The sequence below is a fragment of the Apaloderma vittatum genome, unplaced genomic scaffold (genome assembly GCF_000703405.1).
Source record: "Apaloderma vittatum isolate BGI_N311 unplaced genomic scaffold, ASM70340v1 scaffold7343, whole genome shotgun sequence".
NCBI classification, from domain to species: Eukaryota; Metazoa; Chordata; class Aves; order Trogoniformes; family Trogonidae; genus Apaloderma; species Apaloderma vittatum.
Window position 1 is genome coordinate 49783 of NW_009707525.1, and position 19623 is coordinate 69405.

The 19623-nt window shown below is 39.7% G+C and overlaps 1 protein-coding gene across 1 annotated transcript; it reads right to left on the reverse strand.

The window, feature by feature from the left end:
• Positions 1 to 1364: 1364 nt before the first annotated feature.
• Positions 1365 to 17957, reverse strand: LOC104271543 (matrix-remodeling-associated protein 5-like). Its single transcript, XM_009866237.1, is given in 7 exon segments — positions 1365 to 4067; positions 5151 to 5571; positions 5573 to 6048; positions 6840 to 11843; positions 14400 to 14790; positions 15103 to 15232; positions 17791 to 17957. Coding segments are annotated over 6 exon segments (8274 nt in total). The 5' UTR covers positions 15169 to 15232; positions 17791 to 17957; the 3' UTR covers positions 1365 to 2151.
• Positions 17958 to 19623: the final 1666 nt, after the last annotated feature.

Consider the following 19623-nt stretch of genomic DNA (forward strand, 5'->3'; position numbering starts at 1 on the left):
TACACAGACATACAGTCACAGACACACAGACACACACACAGAAACAGGCACACACAGACACAAACACAGACACACCCAGACACACACCCAGACACACATCCACCCCTGCTTAATGGAGATACACATTTAGCATCCAAGAATATCTCTATATTCACGTAAGTATTAACTGAAGACTGGACAAACAAATGAATAAAGGTGCTTGACTCCTACTCCAATGCTAAAATGCTCACTTCAGACTCTTTTAAAAGATGTTTTATTATTAAAAAATCTGTTAACATTTTCCAAGAACTACTACAAAAATCAAGTGCTAAAATCAAGTAAAGGAACTAAAGACATATTTAATTTGTGACATGTTCAAGGTAAATAGCCAGATGTGAAGACCACATGAACAATCTAGTTAAAAATCTTGAATACTTGGTCATTTCTTCATTAACTACTCTCACAAGCAGCTACATCCCTGTCAAATTAATTTAGAGACATGCTTCACCTTGAGCACTGATTTTCTGATTTAGGACTCAAGAGCTTAAACAATAAAAGGGAAACTAAGAGATAATTAAATGCTATTTAATAAGTCCAGTAATATAGCTGAAACTTTAATAAATGACTGTGTGCAAACCTGAACCGACTTTTTAAAAATTCAGGTTTATGAAATATTCTATCACATAAATTATGCCTCTTGTATCTTCAGTAAATCCTTGTGATCTAATTCAATATCTTTGCTCTAATAAAATACTTTTTACTTCAAGTAGCTCAGTTCTCTTTACCATGATGATAAATAAGCATTTTGCAACAGTTCACTATTTTCCTAAACTAGAAAAATTTGTGGCATGACGAAATCTTTGTTTACAGTTTTTACAAAATGTAAAGATTAGAATAACATTTTCCATTACCTTCTCCCATGATTTTATCATGAGAAAATATTTTTTTATTCTCATGATATTCTAAAATATGAGTAGAAGTTTTATGAACAATCAAAACTTTAAGACTTCAGGAATATCTCATTATGTTTTAAATATGAGGTAACATTAGCAAATTCTGATTAGAGTGCTTTGTTGAAACATGGGCATATTCAGCACCTTGTAGCAATTATCTCTATGGCATAACTGATAAATCGTATTGAAATTATGTACACTATCCAGCAAACCATCTTTGCTTACATAAAAAGTACTTAAATTTTAAATGTATCTTGAAATATACATAACAGAAGCATTAAGTTTTCATTAGGAAATCACATTTGGAAAGATAAAAAAATGTATAACATTACATGACTTCTGTTTTTTTGACTTCTTATTCTCACTGTTTGGAGTTCCCTATTTTCTCAAAACAAAATGAAAACCACAGTGAATACTTCTTTTTTTGAAAATATTTTTTATTATAAAACGTACAGTATATTGACCTTAATATTATAAAACACTGTAATGTATCAGAGTCTTGTAAAGACCAATAATTTATAAAATGAGACCAAGATCACTGTTACTCTTTCTAGTCTCATAGTCTGATTTAAAAATATATATAAAATATATAATGAATGATTTGACTGTATCATCCTTAGTAGCTGGAAACGGTTTGTTCATATCTTAAGGTAACTAATGTCTGCATGTATTTTTATTAAAATAGATCACTCTTATTTGCTACGTTAGTCTTTGATTCTGAAGAGCTGATAGGAGAATGAACAGAAAGGTTAGTAATCATATTCTATAGGGCTAGATTATGTAAAAGCACTGCAGGGTATAAAGAAAATTATGTTTTACTAAAGCACTTCTATCACTGCAGATCATTTAACAGTTAATACTTCTTTGGTACTTTTAAGGTGCTTATTAGAACAAGGAAAAGCTTTGGACTATTGACAAGAACAGAGTACTTTAGGTCTCAGATGCTATTGGATAGCATGAAAAACTACACTGTCTTAACAATTTAAAGACCTTTTCCAATGTGTTAGTCTCGTCAGTTTCAGCATCTACTGCCTCTATTTATCGCAGGGACTACCACATCAAGTACAAAAGCAATGCGCTTCACATGAAAATAGGATTAATTCCTTTTTTTCCTGTCCTCAGCCTTCCCAGCTTTATTGCAAGCAGTACTTTCCTTGTTGCACTCGCTTGGCAGTGACTTCTAACACTGGTATCCAGCCAAAGGCATTTGTTTTAAGTGTTAGAATATGTGTATGTAGGTCGTTTTCGAATCACTGCCTAGTATATTTTTAGCAGTGCATTTATAGAAGCCCGCATCCCTTTGAGTAGACTGTTGGATGACTAATGACCCCTGAGGGTGGAGGAATTTGTTTCCATACAGACGGGATTGAGCTCCTGTTGTCAGATGCGATTTGTCTGGAAGCTCCCACGTTATTTCTGCTTTAGGAATCCCAATGGCCATGCAGTTCAGTTTTACTGAATTTCCAGGCCTGGCATAAATGACGGGTGCTGGCTCACTGGTGATCCGAGGAGGATAGGCTATCACAATGACAGGCACACTCATGAGAGAAGTGCCATAGTCTGTCGACACCTTGCACAGGTAAGTGCCCCTGTCAAATACGGAAGCCTCACGCACTGTCAGTGAGCCGTTCTCCATCAGGGAAAAGCGACCCACAGCTTGAGGGGCATCCAGAACCATCCCATTGGGCAGTGTCCAGGAGATCTGCGCCCGCTGGTTTGGCTGCGTGATGCAATGGAGCTGCAGAGTTTCTCCGTTGATGATGCTCACCAGGTTGTTGTACTGGTTGCTGATTTCTGGCCTCAGTCCCACCTTCAGGGAGACTACTCGTTCCACGTAACCTCCTGGGTTTCTGGCTGTACAACGGTAAGTCCCAGCATCCCCGGCAGAGAGGTTGCTGATGTGTAAGATCCCGTCCCTCTTATGGTAAAACCTGTGCAGACGGCTGCTGCTCAGCACTTCAGTGCCATTGGGAAGGATCCAGCTTGTGCTGGGCTTGGGGTTCCCCTGGACTGAGCAGTTCAGATTGATGCTGTGCCCAGCAATGGCAGTGATCCTTTCATTGACAGGGTCTCTGAAGGAAGGTTTCTCCACAAGGTCTGTGATGAGGAGCTGCACAATCAGTCTCGCTTCCCCTCCTTCGTTCCGACCAATGCATATGAGCTGCACGGCATCTGTCTGCCTCACCCCTCTGATGTCCAACGTGCCGTTGCGATGCACAGTGATCCTGTTGCCATAGTAGGGAGCCGGCAGGATCACTCCTTCTGGAAAAGCCCATAAGACCCGTGGAGCAGGGATGCCCTCAGCTTTGCAGTCAATAAGTTTCCGGCTATCCCTGATGGCAGTCTCCCTCACAGATGTTATTGCACTGAGATGACCATTGATTCTGGGAGGCTGAACGTTTACATGGATCCAGATGATTTTCCGATCTTCTCCAGCGCTGTTCCGTGCTACGCAAGTATAGTTACCACTGTCAGATCTTTGAGCCTTTTGGATGAGGAGGGTACCATCCCTATATACCTGGTATTTGTCAGACAGGGCAGGAATGGGCCTGTTGGTTGGGGAGAGCCAGGTCACTTTGGGAGTGGGTTCTCCTTTGGCTTCACATGCTACTGTTACAACATCACCATAGGGTACATTAATAATGACATATGTTTTGTTCCTGATAGTTGCAGGCTCAGCCACTACTTTGACCCGCACTTTCATCTCATCCTTCCCAATCTGGTTCTCAGCATAGCAGGTGTAGTCCCCTTCCTCTCTCAGCCCAACGTCATTGAAATACAGGGTTCCATTATTGAAGACCACGTATCGCTTTGTCCGGCTGCCGCTGTCATCTGACTGCATGAAGGTATTGATCATGCTGCCATCTGGAAGACCCCAGGAGATCTCAGGATTTGGCAGACCTGTGGCTACACAGTCAACTTTCAGGTCCCCTCCATACTTGACTTTGTGGTTATTCTCCTTCTTATGTTCTATTTTTGCTGGTTTCATCATCACATTCACTTTGAGGACCACGTAGTCATCCCCGATCTTATTGCGTGCCACACACAAATAGTCTCCTGCATCTTTATCTGTAACTGAATGGACAACCAAAGTCCCATTGCTGAATACTTTGATTCTACTCTCCAAACTACTGTAAAGAAAGAAGAAAGAAAATAATATGAGCTGCAAAATCATTTTAGGTTATTAATTATTGAGTGAAACCTGTGGAAAAAAGACAAACTGACAACACCAAAAAAAGGGAGAGAAGTATTGCTAATATTAGATAATTAGATGGTCTGAAATGTCCAAAGTAATCACTACCAAAAAGGAAATGGAAAAAAATAATTCTACTCACCTGCAGCCAAGAAATTCTGTTCCGTTCAACGACTTCAATGGTTGTTTTGATCATTAGACAACCATTAAGTACCAAATGATAGTATTTTGAACATTTCTGACTGCATGTGCAGTATTCTGTAACATTCAAATATAGGATCTCTGAACGATATACTCCACACAAACCTATATGGACCATAACTATGGAGTTAGGCACTTGAGTCCTCAGCTAAAAGCAAACCAAGATGAGCAACTTCCTCTAGCATAATGTATAACATTTCAAACCTTTAGAACAATTACAAAGAATCAAAATATTGCTGCTAAGCTTTGAAATATGGGAGAAAAAAGATTTTCGATGTGCTAAAAAGCTGTTATTCCTTTCCGCTTCACTATGGAATTGGTGTATTGTGGTCAAAACTATTTTCCTCAGTAGTCCCACTTCTCTCCTCCAAAAGATAACCTGTATTAGAAAAACCAGGTCATTTAAAGATCATGAAGAAAAATGGAAAAATTTCAGTATTTTGTGGCTCTCACTATGAGGCATAAAATAAATACTGCATTTTGTGCTATCGGCAGGATACCTAAATATGTCTTTTGTCAACAAAAATGATAACTATTAAACTATTAAAGAAGTTAACTACTTAAACAAATAGTGGCAGCTTACCCTAAACCGAGTTTAGGACTGAAGCTGAGTTTTCAAGATGCTATTGTTCACAATAAAATAACGCTAAATTAGGACTTGGCTATTCCTTTGATATAATTTCAAATTCTTCCTTAAGGATTGGGGGCCTCATTCAAAACACACAGAAGTCAAGAATGAAACCTATACAGATACAAATGGTCTTTTCTCTAAGTTCATCTAAGCTGAAATTTAGCTGTGACACCTCAGATAGTAATTTCCCTGTGTAGGAAATCAATCATCCTTTTGGAAGGCAGCCTCCATAATATCCGAGGCCAGGGGTCACCAGAAGCACTACAGTCCAAACGCAGGATGCTGCCATACGTTACATCTGTCCTCTGAGGAGAGCTCCCAGTGATCTTAGCGTTAGCTGCATGCCTCTTCACATGGAGCTGTACTGTTCTCCTGGCAGCTCCCACCATGTTAGCAGCAATGCACTCATATGTCCCGCTGTCCTTGGGGGAGACGTTGCGAATATATAGAGTTCCATTGGGAAAAACAAATAAATTCCCGTTGATGAACTGCGAAGGTCGGATTTGCATGCCATCAAGGACCACCCACCGGATGCTGGGAGAAGGTGCTGCCTTGGCAGTGCAGTGGATGTTGATACTGCTACCAAGAGGCAAAGAAATGTTCTCTTGCTTATCACTGCTGAATGATTGGGGGTAAGGCTGCGATGTGCAGTCTCACTGCAACGCTGTCAGCTCCTGCAGCATTGCTTGCTACGCATTTGTAAACTCCTCGGTCTGAAAATGTCGCTTGCTTGATAGACAAGGTTCGGTTTTCATGAAGCATTATCCTGCTTTCTTTGGTGGTGACTGTCTGCAAAATCTTCCTATCTGGGAAAATCCATGAAATGTGTGGGCTCGGAATCCCACTAGCTTGACATTCCATTGCTATGGTCTCTCCAAAATAGACCGTGACATCTCGATACCGGGAAAGTAAAATTTTGGGCTGGTGAGCTACAACTGTGAGCACAACGATCATTTTATCTATGCCATGAAGGTTCTGAGCTGTGCACAAATACTGTCCACGATCCTGAAGCTGAATGTTTCGGATAAGGAGGGTACCATTTTTCCAGACTTCAAACCTTTGTAACCTGGTGTTGGCTGTCATTAGAGCTCCTGGGAAGGTGCCAGGAAAGAGAGAAATGGAAAGTCAAAGGGTTTAAAATATACATGTTAGATTTTAGATTTACTTAACACCGACTACAGCACTGGCACAGGCTGCCCAGGGAGGTTGTGGAGTATCCTTCTCTGGAGACATTCAACACCCACCTGGATGTGTTCCTGTGTGACCTACTCTAGGTGATCCTGCTCTGGCAGGAGGATCAAACTAGATGGCCTTTTGAGATCCCTTCCAACCCCTGACATTCTGTGATTCTATGACTACAACTTCAGATGGATCATATGACATCATCTAACATTCTCTGTAATTCAAATCAGTCTGTTTCTATTGTAGAACTAATGATACTACCTTGCAAGCATGTACATTGTGGGAACTTTTAAGGGCTGTATGCTTTAGGTTTCCTTTTACATCTTTATGTAATTTCTCTTTTCCTTTTGCTGATGAAGATGACACACACATCAACCTAATACGTTAAGAAACAGTTACAAGTCTTGCCATCATAAATTCTAATTGCTGTGAATAATCAGAGTTGGCTGCTATTTCTTCTTGCAAAAATAAACTCATTAAATGGTAGAGGTTTTCTTTTACTACAAGAAATACTGCAAAATTATTTTTGCCTGTAATGATTAGTTGCAATTAGCCACACTTTATCTATAATGATTAAAAAAGATAGAAACATTCTTCAGCGTTTTGGACTATTCCTGCAATCACATTACATTTCTATGCAACAACCTAAGTATTTTCACCCTTAAAAACATGTGGAAGAACATATTTTACTCTGTCTTACCTGTAGAGACTTTCGTCCAAGTAATAAAAGGCTTGGGTTCCCCTACTGCATCACAAGGGATAAAAGCATCTGCCTCAGCAAGGATGGATATGCTCTGAGACTCTTTTGTGATAATTTTAGGTCTTTCTCCATGTATCCTGAAATTAGTGGAAGATTGAATTACAGTTGAATTGTGCGGTGTAATGCCTCCCACATAAGGCACAGATGGAACTTTTTGATGATGAAGGTGGACATTTTTAAAAGGATGAATTGTAGTGGCTATCTGTGGTTCTGGGCGTTGAGAGACAAAGGCTGGAGGGGTAATCTTCAAAATTGCTGGTGGTGGTGATGTAGTGGTTGTGGTATGTGGCACTGGAGGCACCGGAATAGCTACAGCTTTCTGCACTGTAATCCTAGTAGGGGAGACCTGAGCAACCTTCTTCTCGCTTGCGTCTTTTGGGACTAGTTGACTAGGGACCACTGGTTTAGGATTCATACTTAAGGGAGGGAATATCCTGGTTCTGTTAAAAAGGAATGGTATTCTGGAATTGGGATAATAGGGGATCCCTTGACTTGGTAGCCTCCCTGCTGTGCCTCTGTTATCTGGAACATAGTTAGTTCCAAAAAATCTTGAATTAATATTGTATCTGTTCTGAGCCTGATTACCAAACTTGCTTGCAGTGAATGGATTTGTTTTGTGAAATGGAGAGGCTTGTGTCGGGGTAGTTGTTTCTCTCTGAGAGGCAAAAGATTTTTTGTCTGCGATGGTATGTGCTGCATATGCTGTTATCTCTGGTTTGTTTGTGTAGTGAAGAGGCTGGTGTGTTATAAAATAGCTAAATAAACCTTGTGTTACAATATATGGAGGCTTCACTGTGCCTCTTACTGGAACATGCTTTGGAGGCACAGCAGGCAATCTTTGGCTTAGGCTTGGTATCATTCCAGGGGGTGGATGTGGAAGGTTTGGATTTAGCAGTAAACTGTTGTTTGACTTTCTACTATATAAATCCTTGAACTGCTCCTCTTTTGATTGAATGCTAATCTTGTTTTGGCTAGAGGAAGGAGTAGGGTGTACATTCCATTTTGATCTCACAACCATTTTGTCCCCATCTGCTTCAATTTGTTTTGCTTCTGGGGACCTTTCTTGATTGAAGGCATTACCTTCCTCAGTGGTATAATGAAGAGAAGGATGTGAAGTGCTTGAAATGGAAGGAGGAAGAGTGGCAAGTTTTATGAATGGAATAAAGGCAGTGGATGTAGTTGGAGGCTTCTCAGTTGCCTGCAAAGTGCGATCATGATGGAACACATGTGACATAGATTCGTTTTTATCCAAGGAAGATGGCTTTGTCTGAGTCTGGGAAGGAACAGATTTCTTTGTTTCTGTAGGTGGAAAAGGCTGAGCTTCTGTTATGCTGAAGGAGGAGGACAAACTAATCCTCTCATGTTGCTGAGGTGGCTCAGTTATTTCTGTTGTTCCTAAAGATACTGTGGGCTTCCATGGCTCCTTTGAAATGGAGAGGTCCTTAAAAACTTCCACTGTGTCAACAGGAATACTTAAGTCAGTCATAGTAGGATATATCAGCTGGAATGTTCCAGTGGTTATTTCAACTTCCGAGTCAAATGGGACAGGCTTTTCTTGAGATTCTGTAGTAGATAGGATCAAGGTCTTCACATGCTCAGGAGAAGTTGTTGCGCTTGATTTTTCTGCCCTGCTATCCATAGCTTTAGAATCTGCTTTAATGCCCCTCTCCTCGGATATATTGTCTAATGAGTAGTATGTTGGCACTTCACTTTGCTCTGGTTTCAGAGGTGCACTTGACTCTTTTGTGGGAACTGCGTCATGTACAACATATGGTGATAAAATTGTGACAGGTGCAGTCACTGGAAGTGCCAAGGTTTCAGGAGCAGTAGAGACTGTCACATGCTTTGACTCAAGTGGAGAAGCAGTAGGCCTAAAGATGGAAGTTGTGACCACCTCTCTGGTTTTGGTAATTTTCTCTAAGACGACCGGATCAGTAACTAATGAAGGAGTGAATTCCATATGCTCCTCTTCCTCAGTCTGTACTTTGACACTGTTTTTAAGATTAGGGCTTTCAAGAGTTGCAGAAGGTTTGGTCACAGCTTCAACTCCAGATGTCCTTGGAATGACAGACATGGCCTTCGTGGTTAAAACAACAGGGGGCAAAAGCTTTGGTCTCTGTCGGATTCTGTTTGGCCTCAATCTCCTTCTCCCATAAGGCCTCTTTCTGGCACGCTGAGTAACAAGTGAAGGCATGGTCTTTCTATAGGGAGTTGTTGTCGTGACCACAGTGGTCAATCTACTGATGGAAGTGGCTTTTTTTATCCCCTCTGCTGTTTTACGGAGAGCATTAGTACTGTGTAAAATGAATGTAGGATCTGATTTTGGAGTAGCCAGGTCTCTATGTTCTTCTCCTTGAAAACTCTCTGTAAAACTGCTGGACATGCTTTCCTGAGTCACTGTATTCCTATGGGTATCAGGTTCTTCCTTACTCTGAATCATGATGGGTGTGATAGCTGGAAAACTTGTACTTAGGTCTGCCATTTTTGTCTGACCTGTGGATACTTCTTTGTGCTGATGTAACCAGTCATTGCTCTTTTCTGTAACAAATGGAGAAATGGATGAAGAAATGCTAGTAGTGCCTACAGTTGGAACGATCTCAGCCAACACAGAAGGTGTTAAAATTATGCTGTCAACACTCATTGGGTCCACTTCATTGAACTTCATACTTGTCTCCAAGATGCTGTGAAGATCCTCAGTCTGAGATTCAGCTAGGACAGTAGCATCAAGTGGTAGCTCAGCAAAAGCAGAATTTTCCTCTGATGTAGAAGATATAGTTCTATCTGTATTTTCCACTGTGAATGAACTGCTCTGAATATTAGGAAAGTTTGTCACAACTTGATGGGTTGGAGGTTCTTCAGTGGGAGGATGGATATTTTCTTGGACTAAAACTGAAACATCAGTCCTGACATCACGATGCTGCTGGACTTGGGATTGTACCGTTGCAGAGACAGAAGCCAAATATGGACCCGATACAGTGATTTCTACAGGGTATATGCTTGCAGATGTTTCTAAAGCCCTGTGGTCAGAGAAGGGTTCAGTTTCGGACTTTGTTAATATGGACTGGACTGAAAATGCTTTAGTGTTATCGGAAACAGTGACTGAAAATGCCTCATCTTCACTCACAGGTGATGCATCAGCAGAGGAATCTACCACATCAGGTGCTGTCTCTGAAGGCGGAGGGCTGGCTACTGGATAAGAGACTGGAGTAGTTTTCTGCATCACTGATGGCAATGCAGTTGTTAAAGAAATGGCTGTAGCTGTTGTTGTTCTAGGAAGATTCTTCCCACGGACCTTCGCCAAAATGTCAGCCCAATGCTGTGGATTTATCTGCTTGCTTGCCACATTAATTCTCCTTCGAGATTCAAATACTCTCCGGCCTTCTGCAACATTACTCTCTTGGGTCCTGTCAGTACTTTTCCAGATTTTCATTTTCCTTCTGCCCTTCTTGACCTTTTTAATTTGAGACTCTGGCACCTGGTCACTTTTTTGTTTAAAGGATATTTCCCAGTCTTTAAGGTGACTCTTTCTTCGTGGGAACTCCTCTGCACCTCCTGCCCCTGATCCTTCTCCGTCATCTATAACTCGCCCTCTTGTTTTTGACAAACTTCTTGAGCCTGGGCGCTTTTTTAGTTTTATCCTTTTAAATGACCTGTCAGACACCATTTTATTTACTGTGACCCTTACAATGAACTGATCTGATCCATGCGGATTGACAGCCACACATCTGTAATGGCCACTATCACTAACATGGCTTTTTGGGATAAGTAAAGTACCATTGTCCAACAGATATCCTTTAGAAGAGTTTGATAAATCGTGAAGCACTTGGCTGTTTGGAAGAATCCAGCTCAACTGTGGCTCTGGGATGGCAAGTGCATTGCATGGCAAAACTATTGGATCTCCAACATTTCTTTCAATTCTCACTACATCTGAATCAGCTGCATGAATAGCTGGAGGCTGCACGACAAGTCTGTAGGCCATTATGTCTACATCATCTCTCACTTGGGCAACACAATGGTACAAACCACTGTCAGTGTAACTCGCTGCTTTGATTATAAGCTGGCCGCTACTGAGAATGGAAAACCTACTGTCTTTCTGATTAAATGGTGCCTGGAGCTTAGTCCCATCTGGAAAGAGCCACTGAACCGAGGGGCTCTCAGAGGCTTTCACACTGCAGCTCAGCTGACACTCTGACCCTTCCACCACACTCTGCGCTATCCTTGTGCTCTGGTTTTGCTCTATCATTACCCAACTTCTCTGCTGCCTCGTGTCTTTGGTACTAATTGTCTCAGAAAACACAGTAAAAAAAGATAGCACCACTCTTTTCCCTGTACTCTGGCGTCTGTTTAATTGGATATTTATAAGAGGTTGCATCACCCAGGAAGGCTCAGCCAGTATTTGAGCTTTTACACCTGTGTAGTAAAGAGCATCATAATCTGAGCCTTGCCTGTACCGATAGCTTATTTTAGGCTCTTTGCTGAGCATAAGTTCCCTCTCTAATTTGACAGGTACTTCACTGTAATAAGCTGTAAGTTTCCATAGTTTTTCATAGTTTTCTCGATTCATTGGGCATTCAAAATCCAGTGAAATTGTAGCATTTATATCAATCTCCTGAGTCGGGATTTGATTCCACTGAATTTTAGTAGAGCCTGTTGGTTTTTTGATTTCACAATTCAGATGGACTACATTGCCGTGCTCATCAGTCATATTCAGAGTAATGTTCCATGGAGATGACTGAAGCTCTTCCAGAGGGGGTTCATAACTGTCACCATCTTCTTCGTCTTGAGTGCTGCTATTCTGCCTCAGTGAGGACTGAATAACAGGTTTCCTACAAGAAATATCTTTCAAGTTTTGAATATCTTCTTTCTGCAGCTGTTTCGGGCTGTGGCACTTCGGACAGAGCTGTCCTCCTTCATAGGCTTTGTCCTTTTTGCATTTTAAAACACCTTTGAGGAAAAAAAAAAGGAAAAAAAGGGTAAACCAAAAGATAGGTAAATGAGAAATGGACTGCACGAGAAGTACATTATGACATTTAAGGCATGGCTTTTAAATCAGTATCACTTTGTTTTCACAGTTGAATGGACGCCTGATTCTCAAACCAACCACATTTTATTCTGACTTTAATGAGAGGATTGAATACTTTATCTTTCTGAAAATTAGATACACTGCCTCTGAATAAAATTACTAGAAACTGAAGAGTTCAGAGCAACATTTTATAAATCAGTAAAAATCTATGCGGTATCGATAAGTCTGCATCCCCACATTGACAGCCTACCCACCTGACCTGTAGATCTAACCTGAAGAGGATTAGGTTCTCTCAGCTTTCAAAAATGCAGCATCAACCTTAGAAATGCTGGACTTACTCATTAAATAATCCAGGAAGCTTTTTATTTTTCTCCATTAATAACAGTACTGGCAACACAAAAAACATTCTACTGTAGGTACAAAAATATTCTGACAAGTTCCTGCACTTAAAAACTATTCATCAGCAGCATTAAAAAATAAAAAAAAAGAAGTCACTTCTTCCCTGACCTCTGAAATAACTGTAAACTCTGTAATGATAAAACAAAAAGTAAAACAGAGAAGGAGCACTAATACAGGAAATGATAGCCTTGACTCTCTCTTCTATAAATGCCAGAATGACTCGTCTGCAAAATAACAGTAATATTTTTATTATATTGTTCTGCTCACTAGAATGACAAATGTAACCTTACATATTTAGTTTGGAAACATGCTGTAAATAAAATGTATTCCAGTTATTCTAGGAATAGGTGTCATGCTGATCACTCCTGAGGAGTGAGGGATCTTTGAATGGATGAACAATGTATAAATGGGTTATAAGGCAAAATGCTAGGAGAAGGGGAAAAGAATAGCAAAATTTCATTTTCTTTTTTAATTGAACAAAAGATGTTTTGTTGGTCTGACAAATCATTTTCTTGAGAAATTCCTACAAATTTATTATTTAAATGAACCACTTTATCACTTGCAGATTAAAATATTACGTTTCAAAGATAAGAAAAGCATGCTTCACCACAGAACTGGCCCACAATCAAATTAGCAGTGGTCACACTCATTTGAAGAACTTTAATAACTCTATCTGGACAGAATTCCCAAAGAATTTAGTGTTATAGTAATAAAAAGATACAAAATCTGGCATACACGAAAATAGTATGGATAAATTCTTTTCTCTTTCCAATAATCACTTCTTTTGTAGTACAAAATGAGAGTCTAACTGAGTAACAATGCCAACAAGCCAACATTGCACCAGGAAAGAAAGTTCATCTAATATTTCATGTTATAACTTACAGTGCACCTTATGTACATATAATACATATACTCATTTGGATCTAGGAGAGTATATTAGAGTATAAAAATATAAGTTAGCAAAATGTATATCAAAGTTAGATGCCTCAAATAGCAGTTCAGGCAAGAACACTTACATTGCACATTCAAGTATGACACTCTTAAAAGAAGTGTCCTATAGCTAAGTGCCAAACAGTGATGAACTACATATTCCAAGATAACTGGACCCACCATCATCCACCATACATGCTCCAAATCACTATATAAACCTTGTGACTCCAGCACTAATTTGAAACATCTTCAGCTGCAATTAAATGACAACTCCTTCTTAATATTTTAGCAGCAGCTCTGGCGTAACATGAGTCTCTCTGGCCTACTATAGCAAGCGGTGTGAAAGAGGGCATTGGTGAACTGAGATATCAAAAACTGTCACTCAAACCCCCCTCATTTAGTGTATTCCTGATACAGAGGCATTATACAACTGTTTGGGGGTATTTTTGTGTGTGCTTCTAGTATTTTGGTTTTGTACATGACCTGAAGTGCTTCAGCCTAAGCAGTGTGATACTTATATCTAAGCTTGAATGAAGATAGACTAGTTATTCTAGGAAAAAACTGCAGAGTTGTAGGTCTTCTCTGAGAATACCTAAAATAGATTTACTCTATCATAAAAGGAAGTTGTGGTCAATGAAGAAACAAAGGACGTATTATTACATAACTGCTTTAACTTTAATAGCATCAAAGTTAAAGGACTTATCCAGGAACGTGGAAACTTGTTTTTCATTCCTTCCTTAGCCAAACAAGTTCAAATCCAATGCTCCCACCTCCCATGAGACCATAGAGTCACTAGCTTTTTTTGCTGAGGACAGTTGCCAATCCTGTGCAATCCTGCACTGCTGTGCAAAAGAACACACTAACGAATTATAACCTTCCATTTATAAACTTCATAATCACTTTTTCCATCTTGAATGTAAAAAAATCCTTTGTTAACGAACATAGATTTTTTAGGTAGTGACACTCAATTGCTTCCTTTTTACACTATTTTTAAAATGCATGCATTTATTGAATGGCAACGGAACATAATAGTGCATGTGGACATTATGGAAGTGTTAATATTTAGGAAATAACAAAACTATCCCTACATAGAACAGGAAAAAAAATCTAACACTGAGTTGAAGAAACAATGGTATTTTTGCTCTTACCTCCAGAAACCTCATTCCATTCAAGAAACCACTTTAAACTACAATCACAAGCCCATGGATTCCCATGAAGATAAAGATTTTCCAGCAGTGGCATTCCTTGAAACATTCCTGCAGGTAAGGTCTTAAGGGCATTTTCAGATAGGTAGAGATGTCTTACTGTTGACAGTTTGAAATAATCAAGGACCATAAATGTTGTAAATGTGCTGGGGTGAAGCTGCTGGAGCAAATTTCCTTCTAAGTGGACCAATCGCAGAGAAGTTAATCCATTAAAAGCATTTGGATGAATAAACTCGATTCTGTTGTGATCCATGTGCAGTCTCATTAAGCTTGAAAGTCCTTGGAGTGTGTGACCAGTTATGACTTTCAATTTATTGTAACTAATTTTGAAAACCTAGGGAAAAATAAAGAATAAAAGAGATTTTTACTTTTTTAAAATCTAAATCCAAACAGAAGAGTAAGCAAGCAGATGTTTTCCTCCCACACTGAAATATCCTTTGGACCACTCAGAAATGATGTGCTGGTCAAAGAGAGAGAATACAACTGGCTGTTAGTTGGCTTTATCAGGTATGGCATAGGCAAAGACAACAGATCTTCTATCTGGGAGGAAAATTATATTTTAATCCTAAACAAGGCACTATAAAAACCACTTTTTCTCTTGTCTCCTGTTATTCATGGAAGTTAATTATGAAGACCTGAGCATTACCTGTAGAGACACGAGATCTTTCAAAGCACCATTAGGTATATTCTGAATGTCATTTCCGTGTATCATGAGCAATTCCAGTTTCGTAAGTCCTGCAAAGGAGTTTTCGTATATAGACTGTATACTGTTAAACCTGGAAAAAAATCACATGTGCAGTTACATTTTAGGCACTGACTGTCATGGACTGTAAATGTAAAATTAGTATAACAACTTTCAGGAAAAATTGGAGGGTTCTTTATACATTGTCAAAGGGCCAGAAGTTACTGAAACATTTTTACAAGGCCAAGTACACTTAGCTAATGTTTACACTAAGATTTCTTTTAACTCAATTTGTGGCACTTTAGCCATAATTTAGAAGTAGAAGTAATAAATAGACATTTAAATTCTAATAGTTGTCAGTATGTTTTTCCATGCAGCTCAGTTTATGGAATGGTAATAAATTAATGGCTTGTAGCCAATGAATGATGCTATGGAGCCTGGCAAACTAGACAGGCTTGCAGCATTGCCAAAACAGCATCTAACAATAAATGAATAAAGATTGTAGAAAGGACATTAAAAATTGGTATCTCCCTAATTGCACGAGAAGCAGGAAGTCACAGCTTGCTTCACTTACTGTTACAACATGTCATTGGCTACATCAACTAATTGCATAAGATCTAGGAATTGACCTTCTAATTCTATAATTTGAGCTGAGAAACTCCTTTTAGAGAAGGAACACAGAAAATTTACTTTTTGAAAATAATTAAATTTCACTTGGGCCAAATAAATTAGGTTTTATATGCCAATATGGAAGTCTTAAGTTTGGCAGTCTAGCTCTGCATCTGTGGTTTTCATATGTAGACATGAAATTAAATGTATGAGTTAATCTGGGCATGAACTCTCTAAATTCACCATAGAGTTTTAAAGATTTTTCCAATTTTTAATACTTTCTACTAAGGAAGGGAAGACACAGTGAGAAATTAAAACAATCTCAATATGGAGGAAATAATTTTAGATCTTCATCTTGTTATCTATCTAAATATTCCAAATTTTCTAAGAATTTAGACTCTTGTTTTGATATTTTTAGTCCTACTACAGATCTACTAGGCTTACAGCAATCATCCCATTAAAATCTCTTACTTCAACAACAGTCTGTCTAAAAAACTATTAACTTAAGAAAAAAAATTCTTAATTGTTTCCAGTTAGGAAAATAATCCATACTTCCTACATATATAGTATCCTACATATATAGTTTATGCTAGCAGTATCAAATAATGTACTTTTATTAAAATAGCAACCAAAGTATCTAAATAACTTAGAAACATACATTCAATTTTCAAAAGCAATTTAGGAATAGAATTTGCTATAGAATGTTCAGGGAAGAATTGATGGTGAGGATGTGTGGTTCTGAGCATGGAGCAAGAGGGAGGCATTTTTCTCTCAAAAATTGCATGAAATTACAGATCACAGTAATACAGATTTACTGAGTACAAGGTCCTTTTCAGACTATAGTGACAAAAGTGCTGCTGAATAGAAATTTTAACTCAGGAGAAAAAAAAAATCAAGGCCCCTATTGCCAGTCTATGCATGGTTAGTTGCAGCTTACAGGCCCTGAGGTGGTCAAGGTGAGTTCATACCAGGTAGTGAAGCAGCTCTGATACCAGGCAGAAGAGGACTCTGACTCTTGCACCATATCATATCACATAATGACCCTACAAAGCACTTTTGTGATGTGCAGACTTCCCACTGTCTCTGCCTTCTTGTCTCACATGTTGACAGATAGATGTGAGTTGGCAGTACTCTGGCAGAGGACAGTGAGCTGGAGACAGAGCAATCTCTCCCCAAATTGTTGATATATGTTTATATTGCACTTAAGTTCCTTGAAACTTAAGCACAACTTAAGCAGGGGACCTGTTGGAGCGAGTCGTGAGAAAGGCCACAAAGATTATCAAAGGGCTGGAGCATCTCTCCTATGAGGACAGGCTGAGAGAGCTGAGGCTGTTCAGCCTGGAGAATGCTCTGGGGAGACCTTATAGCAGTCTTCCAGTACCTGAAGGGGGTCTACAGGAAAGCCGGGGAGAGACTGCAGCAGTAGAACAAGTGGCAATGGTTTTGAACTAGAGCAGGGTAGATATAGATTAGACTTTAGGAAGAAGTTCTTTATTATCAGGGTGGTGTGACACTGGAACATGTTGCCCAAGGAAGTTGTGGATGCCTGGAATTGTTCAAGGCCGGGCTTCATGGGGCTTTGAGCAACCTGGTCTAGTGGGACGTGTCTTTGCCCAGGGCAATGGTGTTGGACTAGATGGTCTTTAAAGATTCCTTCCAACTCAAACCATTCTATGATTCTATGAGAAACAGCAAAAAACCAGAAAACCCCCAAAGGCTAATGGAAGAATTTTGTTTTTACTGTATTGCCTTAAGATATGCTATATCTTACTGTTCTCCAAAATGCTACCTAGCCACACTACAGAATTTTACTCCTAGTACATTTTTTTTAAGATCACGTATAAAATTCAACATTTAGCAGACATCCCATAGTATGTTTAATTCAATATATATATATTTGTATGCTACCAAAGACTACACACACATCTTATTTGCCAAGAGGAATCGACACCACAAAGCGAATGTTTATTTGAAAAGAAAATAAAAATAATAAAACCAAAATAAAAGTCAGAGCAACTCCTGGCTTCAGGTGGCCATACACACCCGAAATTGATCCTTTCCACGTGTCTCGATATCCTGGCCGGCACGGCTGCCAAGGAGCGGAAGGTGCAGTGCACTTCAGTGGGGAGGTAGCAGGCGCAGGGCTGGGGGCAGGCCCGGGCTCCCGGCGGCAGCCCCAGTCCCAGGATCAGCACCACTGAGAGCGCCGCCGCCGCCCGCATCTTGTCGCCTCCACTCGCTTCGGTCCTCCTGGGTCGCCCGGGGGCGAAACAGAAAGAGAAGAGGCGATGATTTTTGGTTTTGTGTTGGTTTTCTTTTTTTTTTTTTTAAAAAAAAGCTTTATATGCCTAGCGACGCTCCTCACTGTCCCAGAAGGTCTGTAGGCAACCTAGGCAAAGTCGAGGCAGAGAGGTTTTCTTTCTTCCAGAATGTTTGCTGCTTCGAAGTTAACTTTTCCCCCATAATTCACTCCTGCTAATACCCCTTCTACTAAAGTTATGCTGTCTTCCTGCGGTAATGAATTTCGTAGGCTTGTTTCGTACGCCGAAGGTAGTACTCGTCTCACCTAAAAATGAGAAAACTTCACGGGAAGCATCTGAATCAAGCAAACTGCTACGGCTCCCTCTACAGTCAATCAAAGAAAAAAGCTAACCGCATTCACGTAAATACACATCAGGTTATCTACCCGATCGGATACCTAGACATAGTACAAATCATCTTCTTTAGGTGCCTCTTTAACTAATTCACCCAGCCTAGCTGCTTAATTTTTAGACAGGCTACTAACTTCTAGGAGGGTAAAATCCAGCTGAATGAACCTTACTCATAATATATTTGGGAAATGGTATCATTAAGAGAGAGAGTGAAGGAAAGAATTGGTTGGCCTTACATCTGGACTCTGCCATGCATTACTGTCAACGGTGGATGTGCTTTTACATTGCAATCTTAACCAAACAGGAGCTATGAATGTGCAGAATTGGTAAAACTTGAGAACTTTTCTAGGACAATAAGGAAACATAAGAAAGCTAACATTTACAATCTTGCCTTACCTATCAACACCCAAATTCAGATTTCGGACACACAGTTTTTGGAACTAAATCTGGGCAGCTAGACCCGCAGAGTGTCATTTAAAGATGACACTTTTTTGTGGTAGAAAAGACAAGAAAGCACAACTGTTACTGATCTTGACCCTTCTGAAAATAATTTCTGTAGATGTCTAGCTACAGATTAAACAGTCTAACTTTCCAGAAATTAATTTGAAATATCCCTATTCTTATCCCCACCACCAGAACTTGAGCTCTTCAGATTAAAGCCATACAGGAATGCAGGCTACTATTAGTAACAGAAATTTAGTATTCCTGCTCTTGTACAACAGTGTGACAACGATGGAAAGGCATTCCATTCTAATAGCTATTATTAGTTCCATTGGTTTTAGTATAAAAGTCAGATTTTCTCAGATCTGCTAGCAATGACACACTCTTTTTTTTTCTCCTAAGACTATCATGTGCAAACTATTACAGTTCAAAGGAGAGGCTCATCAAGATGAAGAGATTTCTCAAATATCTGTGGTCAAGTTAATGAGATGCTTACTGTTCTATACAAGACTTTTAGTATTTTACAAGCTTTTAATTTGCTTAAGAATATTCAGGTGCTGTTGTGCTTCACATTCCCGTTAGTGACAACTCCCTTTAGAAAGCATTCCACATATTTCAACTTCCTTTGGGATGGAGCACTGCATTTCCTTACAGGAGGTGCTGGCCGAGGTTAAAAGGAAACTGCAGCGACTTGTGAGTGGCTGGATAAGAGGGACTTACGTGTGATCCGCCCAGGTAAGGAACAACACCGGCTGGCTGCGGGGCCTTCGGTCCCTGCGCCGAG